This window comes from Anguilla rostrata, chromosome 8 (assembly GCF_018555375.3).
Source record: "Anguilla rostrata isolate EN2019 chromosome 8, ASM1855537v3, whole genome shotgun sequence".
NCBI classification, from domain to species: domain Eukaryota; kingdom Metazoa; phylum Chordata; class Actinopteri; order Anguilliformes; family Anguillidae; genus Anguilla; species Anguilla rostrata.
Genome location: NC_057940.1, coordinates 16275393 through 16284248, shown reverse-complemented (window position 1 = coordinate 16284248; position 8856 = coordinate 16275393). Strand labels below are relative to the sequence as shown.

The following is an 8856-nucleotide window of genomic DNA, read 5'->3' as shown; positions in this document are numbered from 1 at the left end:
TAGTTTAACTACTTGTAGTTAAACTACTCTCCAGCACTGCTTGATAGCCAGTTAAAAGGCAGCGAAAGGCACGGCTAATCTGATTTTGATTAATGATCATGTCTGAACTCTGAAGTTGATATAAATGTTGGAATCCATTTGAGTTGCACTCAAGTTGCATGTGATCTATTCAGTCTCTTGAAGGGGACACAAAGAAGTTGTGTTTTCTGCATTTCTTTCTTTATTCAGAATTAATTTCAGGTTCCAGTGTTTTGTGATGAATATTCCATAAAATGCTGTACTCCACCCTGTAGTCCATGGCAGCATACAAAATGCACTTGTCATTTATGAAACTTACAAATGTGTTTGCTCTCACTCCCAAACCACGGCTGATACACTCATCTCCTACTACATCTGAAAAAATATTAATCTGTACGGAAAACCTACAACCCAGCTTGAGTACACTAAAATGTTCTATAACAAACTGAATTTAAAAGTACCCCTAAAGCATATACACATTAGAGACAAGCTTATCTAGAGATTACATTCTTGTTAAAATTCTAATTAATGCAGGACACTGCTTACTTTTAGTGAATATTAATGCTCTAAATCACACATGCTTCGTATAAGCGAAATGTTTTTTATCTATGAATTGCAACTTGTTGCCAAAAAAGAATCCCTGATTATAATATACTTATTGCATAGATCCCAAGTTTACATAATGTTAATGGCTTGATTTGAATGACACATTTGTTCATAAATATGTAAAACAAGTGAAATGACAGAACTCACAAGCATGTAGATTGCATTCATCCCTGTTGAAGAAAAAACTGAGGTCGTTTTACATACACTGCTGAGCTGAAACAGGAAACACTACATGGCATTTTAAACATTCAGTTGAATTCATGCTGGGCTATTTCTTACCATTCGATACAATTTGTAAAATCACTCATGTAGTCCTACATTATAATCACTTGCATACCTAAATGCTGAACTAAATGCCTGAAACTATGAACTGAAAGCAGGCCTGGTTGTAAAATTCATAATCCTGACTGAAATCATATTCATAATCCTGACTGACAGCCCCCCTATTGGCAGTTAAGATTCCTCCCTCAACAGTTTACTGTTGACAGGTACTATCTATCTGTGCTTTTGCGCATTTAAATGACACCAGCTTTGCCAGCTAATATCATTAAGGCCAACCTTCGATATTTACTCACTTACTGTGAAGCATAGTGTTTCAGATAGTCACTGTTGTCTTGAATGGCCATTTAACGTACATATTTACATTTCCCAGTTGAAATACTAATTTCTGATCATAACGGACATTTCATAGCTGATGTGAACATGCGTCACAATATCAATCATTACCATAAAACGAATTAAATGCTCTATACACGTACCTTCCTAACTATTATTTAAAAAGTGTAAAAAAAATTGTAATTAAATTCATTACAATTCCACCCCCTTACCAAAGAATGCATTGATCAAATATATTACAGGTACTGTAAACTTCAACATAGACGTACCACCAGAATCGGTATAATTTAGTGTTGGCATTTTTAACTGTTTTGCCTTGTTGGTGAAAGGTACTGTAATTCAATTTAGAATAAAGGGAAAAAAAGATACATTTTTTCAATTAAAGCAATTAAACTTTTTAGACGCCAGTCTTTTTTCATACGAAAAAACCCTGGACTAAGCTTGTAAATTGAGCTTTCCACAAAATTGTTACTTTGCTTATTCTCCAAAAAGGACCATTGATGTGGAAATTAATTTTATCCACACTTCGGTACACACATTGGCTAGGTCCTCTGTAGAACGAAATATGCAGTTAAACCACCTGAGATTTATTTAGAAGACAGAAATTCAATGTCTTTGGAAAAAATGCTATCTAATATTGAGCATCTGCCATTTTTTTCCCTTTTGAAAATACTTGATACGTAACAAGTGCAGCGATGTCATATATCCTGGTATAAAGATGTGCTGTAGACCTGAAGTGAACCTAATAAAATCCATACACTGATTATATCCCTATGCAATTAGTTTGCCTGAGGAACAACAGATTAATGAGTATACATTAAACTGTGAAGAGGTCTGCCTTCAGAACCTGCTTGCCAGTTGTATTAGTGTTGTATAAAATTAAGTGTTGAGAATTACAAACCGTAAGAAAATGTGCAAGCCCTTTTTTGAGCAACTGCATTCACAGTATGACCTCAGTGTTCATGTTGAACGGATTCTTTGCAAATCTGTGACAAAGCATTTCTCTGAGCCTTTTTCAAGACAAGATTAATGCCCTAGGTGCAAACTGTAACTCATCCTCCTTGTAGATCTTCTGTAAATCTAATGTCATGGGGTCCATTTGAACAAATTTGGAAGTGGCGGATTTGTCTACAGAATTTCCACTAGTGCGACATCTTCTATTGGCTCTTCTGTGGCTGATACAATGATTCCCATTGGTTGAGTGTTGACCTTCAGTTGGCGACTGCCATTTGGCGGTGACCAGAGGCTCTGCTACTCTGGAATGGAGTCAGCAGCTTGCTCACTGATCTCTGCATCCTGAGTCTGCAGAGTACCTGGTTCAGCTGCAACAGAGTCCACTGACTGGCCGGGCAGCTGCTCGTCTGTGACATCAGCAGTGATGCTTACGGAGGAGATGTCAACAGGCAGAGAGGAGCTGTCAGTGGGCAGGGTGGGGTCTGTAAGCAGGGAAGAGAAGTCGGCGGCCATAGAGGAGGTTTCAGCGGGCATGGATGAAGGGTTGTCAGTGGGCACGGGGGAGGGGTCTGCTGGCAGGAAGGAGGAATCAGCGAGCAGGTCAGTGGGCAGGGAGGAGTCAGTGAGCAGGGGGGAGGAGTCAGCGAGCAGGTGGGAGGAGTCAGCGAGCAGGTCAGAGGACTCAGTGGGCAGGGAGGAGTCAGCAAGCAGGGGGGAGGAGTCAGCGAGCAGGTCAGATGACTCAGTGGGCAGGGAGGAGGAGTCAGCGAGCAGGTCGGAGGACTCAGCAGGCAGGGGGGAGGAGTCAGCGGGCAGGGCAGAGGTCTCAGTGGGCAGGGAGAAGGAGTCAGCGAGCAGGGAAGAATCATCAGGCGGATAGGAGAAGTCAAAAGGCAGGGCGGAGTCATCAGCAGGTGGAGAGGAAGACTCAACTGAAAGGGGAGCGGGGTCAGCCGGCTGGGAGGCAGAGTCAGCAGGTGTAGACAACAAGTCGGGCACTAGAGAAGAGGGGTCGACTGACACTGGAAAGTCGTCCGGTGGGAAGGATGAGTCCGCTGGCAGGGATGAATTTATGGCCTCAAGGGAGGGTTCGGCAGGTTCGGCAGACAATGGAGTGGAGTCCACTGCTAGCTCGGTACTTGCTTCCTGACCCTCCAGATCTATTAGGTTCTCCTGCAGTGATGAAGGCAGTTCACTCTCCCCTAGCTCTTCTATTCAAGGGGAGAAACAAGGAAGTAACGTCAGTGCACCGAAAATTCCTTCCATCAACCCCAGCTCCTGTACCGGTCTGGACTTACCTACACCCGAGATGTCATCACTGCCCCCGTCCTCAATGAGCAGAGACGTTCTGGTCATGTCGATGGATGAGATGGACAGGTCCAGCCGGTCTGGCACCTCAGAGAGCTCAGTGACGGGGACTTCTGAGAGCTCAGAGAAACCTGAAAATCAGGCGCAACAGCTCCCTCAAAAAAGGCCACACACAAGGCGAAGAGATTCAGTCAGCTGACTCTTTGACTTACAAATTAGATGGAAAATACAAAAGATTGTTCATTATAAAAGTGACACATTTTGGTTTCTGTTTGAAAGGTACCTAATGATGTCAGTGGGCTTTTGCCAGTCAATGTTTTGACCAATAGCCTTGTCGAATTCAAACCTCTGCCCCACTCTTGTTTAGTGCCATGAGTAACATGCAAGTAAGCTCCATAGAGCTGTAAAAGGGGTTCCCTGAATCCTACCTGGATCCATGACCCTTTGGATGGGGGGTGGCAGGGAGCAGTCCAGGAGTGGATCGGGATGGGTGATTAGTTCATGTTCCAAGGCCATTTCAGCCTTCTCAATTTGGCCTGAGGCTGCAATCAGGGAGACCTGGGGCGGGGAGATGAGAAATCACGTGCCCTTGTGGGCCCTAGTGCACCCAACTCCACTTTCAGGCTGCCATCTTGAAAAACGGAACATCTGTGGCTACAGGTTGTGTGAACAACACTAATTCAGCCAAAAACAAGAGGACATAAGATTGTTTAGAGGTGCCTGGTTAGCCTTTCAAAACATGTATATAAATTTGACTTCCTTTTGCCAACTAACCACTAATTTGTGCATCTAATAAATGTGCTATCTGTAATTAACTTAATTGTACCCTGGCTCCTTGTTAACATTAAAAGTGTTGACAGTAAAATTATACCATAATATAATTGACTCATACCTCAGTATATCCATTAGTAGGTAATTCTGGGGTCGGGTTTTCTTCAGAGAGAGGAGAAGGTGTCGAAGCTGTGCTCTCCTTTGGGGTGACTGGCCGAACTGGAATGCGATGCAAGTACCCATATCCTATTCCACACCCTAAACTGAACATAGGGCAAAAACAGCTTTTCTTGCAGCTCTTGGGACATGTGGGGTTTGTATATCTTGGTTTTGTTTATCTGCGTAGGTACTTAATATCAGGGTGCATAATCGATTATCAAATATCCTCCCAAATAGATCACTTATTGGGAATGTTTGAAATTATTTATGTTTTCAACTGTATTTGAAGTATTTTAGTAGGAAAAATGTTTTCCACTGAAAAATTTGCAGGAACAACAGGCTATATAGGCTTGCATCCCAAAAGTGAAAGAATCCGGGTTGTCCATAACATTGGTTATTAGACTGAGCATGATAGTGGGCGTGGTCTTACCTGCCCTCTCCTCCCCAGGCTCCATTGGGTGTGACCACCACATCTCTGCACTGGTCCGTCTCTGTGTTATACACCAACAGCTTCAGGGCCTTTCCCTCATAGGACTCTATCAGGGAGAAGAAGTCCTCCGACTGCGGGTGGGGAACAAAACCAGCAATAAGAACATTTGGGTGTAGCCGCATGTTCAACATTGACTGAGGCTGGTGACTAATTGTTATGATCTAAAATGTAAATTTTTGTATTATTATTAAATCATTAATAATAATAGCTTTATTCTTACGTCGTGTAAAACCTGGTCAGCTCCAACAATGAAATCGGTGTGTGCCTGCAGTCCTGCGATTGCAGCAGGAGAATTAGGATCCACATCCTGAGCAGGAAGGACAAGGAAGAAGGAAATATACTGAGTCTACAGTACAAGACTGTGGAACATGAAAGCCCTCCTGCATAAATTGAATGCAGTTGTGTCATGTGGAGCTGTTTTACAATAGGACAAGCTACTGAACCTTGCACAGGAAATATTATAATTCAATGCACATCTTTTATGCACACAATGCATTTTGCATGGGTTAAGGAAATCACTTACACTAATTACGCGAAATGATGTATGTTTAGTAACGGAAGCAGCCCTTGCGAATAGCAATTCTTAAATCTGATGTTAAACTATAGATGAAATTCCAAATAAATAATGCACAGAAAGTTGATGTGGATTCTGGATGTCTCTTACTTTTCATGAGTTATATTCAGTAGAAGATCAATTAAAATAGTCAGTTTAATCACTGAGCACAAACTAATTGAATTATTAAGCTAATAGCTAATAGTGAAGCAGATCGTTCTGTGGAACTGTGACTCACCAAGACATGCCAGACATTTTCATTGGCTCCCTGGAAGCTGCAGAACCTGACACTGGCCCCCAGCAGACCCTGTCCACCCCACATGTTACTAGGCACCACCTCCAGCTCACGAACACTCATGGCTTTGGTGCTGTAGACCTCCATCTTTACGGGCTTCTCTCTGTTCGCTTGGAGCTGGTCCTTCAGCGTGTCATTGTCCCTGTACTGCGTTGGGTTCAACAAGCAATATATTAGAACAATGTTCCTTAAAAGTTTTTTTTTTAATGCCAGCACATTCAGACTGGCATTAGATCCATCAGGACCACAGATCAGTGAAGTCTGCCATTGCTGATGCCCACCAAACTGCCCACTCTCCAGTGCAGTGGTCCTGCACGGAACACTAAATGAAGGAGAAATAAGGATTTCACTATCCTGTCAACACTGGTACTACTTTAATAGTTAAGCTGGCTCTAAAAGGATATGGGCATTATGTGACTGAGCAAACTTTTCTGGTCTTATTGTAATGCAATACCCAGGGATAAGGATTACACAACACAATTTTCACATTGACATTTTTCACCTGTTTCCACAACACAATTTCCAAATTGAAATTATACATTACTCATATAATTTTTCATACCAGCTTGTAATTTCCGATTGATATGATGAAATCAAAAAAGGGTTCCAAACCGGCCTTTTCTGCAGGAGAATTCTCTTGAACCTGTCAAAAGACAGTTAATCAGTTTAATTCAGTTGTTTTCCCATAGCGCCCTTTACACATCTACTATGACAAAAACTCTACACATCTACTATGTACAGAAACAAGAAATATAGAACATTATGCACGCCCAAGCCTGAACCCCCCAAAATTCACCAAGGTGGGAAACAAAGCACTAAAACAGATACGAGGGGAAAAAAACTCCCCGGTGGCAAGAAATCTCTGGAGGAGGAACCCGGATATAAAGGGAATTCCGCTGGCCATCTGGTGTCAATGGTGCTTAAGAATAAATAATAACGAACAAACAAAGTCGTCTATCACTAGCTAACTACTAATTTCACAGTTCAGTTCCACAACACGTAATGAATGTTTTAGCTAGCGTGACATTTACAAGAAGAGAGCCAGCTAATCCTAATAAATAAACCTATTGTTTCCAGTTAGCCATCAAGCTAGCTGTCATGAAGCTAGTATAGAATGTCAGAGAAGCACACAAAATAACTAACGCCAGCAACCTATTGACCTAAATAAATAAAATACTCACTCTCAGTAAATGCAATAAAATATCTATATATTGTGTTGCACATGGTAATTTAGTGTCACACCCCTAACTAGCTAAATGAACAAAAATAAGAAGCATGCACTCATTAGTTTGCTTGCATGCATTAACTTAACGTGAGTAAATGTCTTGCTCTGCGATACCTGACTGGCTGCAGTCCCGCAAAATCTAGGAGCAGCAGCTGGCCAGATAGGCTATCAGATTCGACGACATGCACTGCTCAACTCGCTAGCTGACGTTAAATTCACAACTATCGTACGATCCTGATTCATTCATTAATTTCTGAATTTATGTAAACAATGTCTAGCCACGAGTACGCGCCACTTCATCGACCGATTATGAGCGGACAGGCCTTGGCTGATCGCGGAAACTGTACCCTACATAGGAGAACACCATGTACTGTACACATACTCGCAGTCTGTAGCCAAGTTGCAAATCAGAGTTACCCCGTGAACGTGATATCCGTCTGTTCCTTCTGATGGTGCATCGGAGCTCTGCGTTAAACCCATGGCTTCTTGGAGTAGCGAGTTATTCAATTATTTAGCCAGGTAAAATGAAATTAAATTAAGAAATAATGAAGAATGAATTATGACTCCGTGGTCATATTGTCCCAGCTTCCAACACAAATAGACTCCAGTAATCGAATACCGAACTCGCGAGAACATTGTTGCATCTGACAAGGGGGTGGAACCTCACGCTTTACTCGAGCTGATAATAAATTATTCCAGAATTAATTTCCCTATGCTATACTTTTCTTGGTGCATAAATTTAACTTTAAACTAAACAGTGGAAGCCACAGACGGCAATTTTACTGACACAGAATTCCAAAACTGGACAAGATTGTTTTGGATCATTTATACGCTTCATATTCTTCTTGCCTTTAACACCATAGCTTAAGCCTACGTTTCTATTAAATACGTTAACTGCTGTCCTATTATGTAGGCTACGTATGACGACCATAGCCTAGCGTTACATCTTTTCACCTGTACTCTTTGTCCGCGTTTTAGCGGTGTTTGATTAACACGTCTGGAATTGGATTATGTAACCTGAGCGTTGAGCGTTATTCTGTGGCGTTGAGTCCTCTATGGTACAGTCCACGGCCTGAACTAACTAAAGATACCACAGGGAAGCGACCAGCTGGGTCAACAAACACTGATTACACGTTGGTGCACATTGCTAACCACAAAAAATGTAATAAAATAAAAAACGCCTGATTTTTACTAGTTGCTTGGTACATTTCATGAGTGTCACATTAAAATGAAATTAACGCTTAACACAAGACACGTTTTCGCTGAGCTTGTGATTTTGAATCGAGGTTAAAAAAAAAAAAAAAAAACTTAACATAATACTAAAGTTGTTTGATTGTGTGCGATGAGAAAAATACTACTTTTAGTAGTTGTAATATTATTACTAGTATACCGTGTCATTGACAGAGCAGCTGGTTGCATTTGGCTGTTCCTGGCTGGAAAACAACACTGGCTTCGTATGGCTACTGAGTTTGTTTTAGTTTGAGAAAGTTTGTTCTGAGGTTATGTGTAAAGTGAGACGAACATCTGAAATAGCTCTGGATTGTAGGATATAGTTTGTCCGTAGCCTATGTGATATGTAAAGGAATAAAAGGATGTTTGTGAGCATATTTCAAATGTTGCATTTCATAAATATATTTCCCAAAGATCATAGTTATTACAACAAAAACCCATTTTGGTTTGGTTTGGTTTCATCTGGGTATATTAATGAAAATCACACTGAGCCCATAGCGCAGAACTGCATAGCGTATGCATGTCTATTTTTGAATTCCTTTAATTATTTCGTCCCATGTACGCGTTCGTCTGCTGCCCTCTAGTGATTATAAGTTCATTTTTTTCGTCCCACGTACGCATCCGTCTACTGC

At 41.4% G+C, this 8856-nt stretch overlaps 1 protein-coding gene across 1 annotated transcript; it reads right to left on the bottom strand.

Moving 5' to 3' along the window:
* Window positions 1–197: 197 nt before the first annotated feature.
* LOC135260952 (Golgi reassembly-stacking protein 1-like) lies at window positions 198–7629 on the bottom strand. Its single transcript, XM_064346712.1, has 9 exons — window positions 7412–7629; window positions 6332–6412; window positions 5713–5916; window positions 5142–5228; window positions 4862–4992; window positions 4394–4535; window positions 3930–4059; window positions 3492–3632; window positions 198–3404 (listed from the first exon to the last, which is right to left on the bottom strand). The coding sequence occupies exons 1-9, from the start codon at window positions 7472–7474 to the stop codon at window positions 2491–2493; spliced, it is 1893 nt and encodes a 630-aa protein (XP_064202782.1). The 5' UTR covers window positions 7475–7629; the 3' UTR covers window positions 198–2490.
* Between the last annotated feature and the right edge of the window lie 1227 nt (window positions 7630–8856).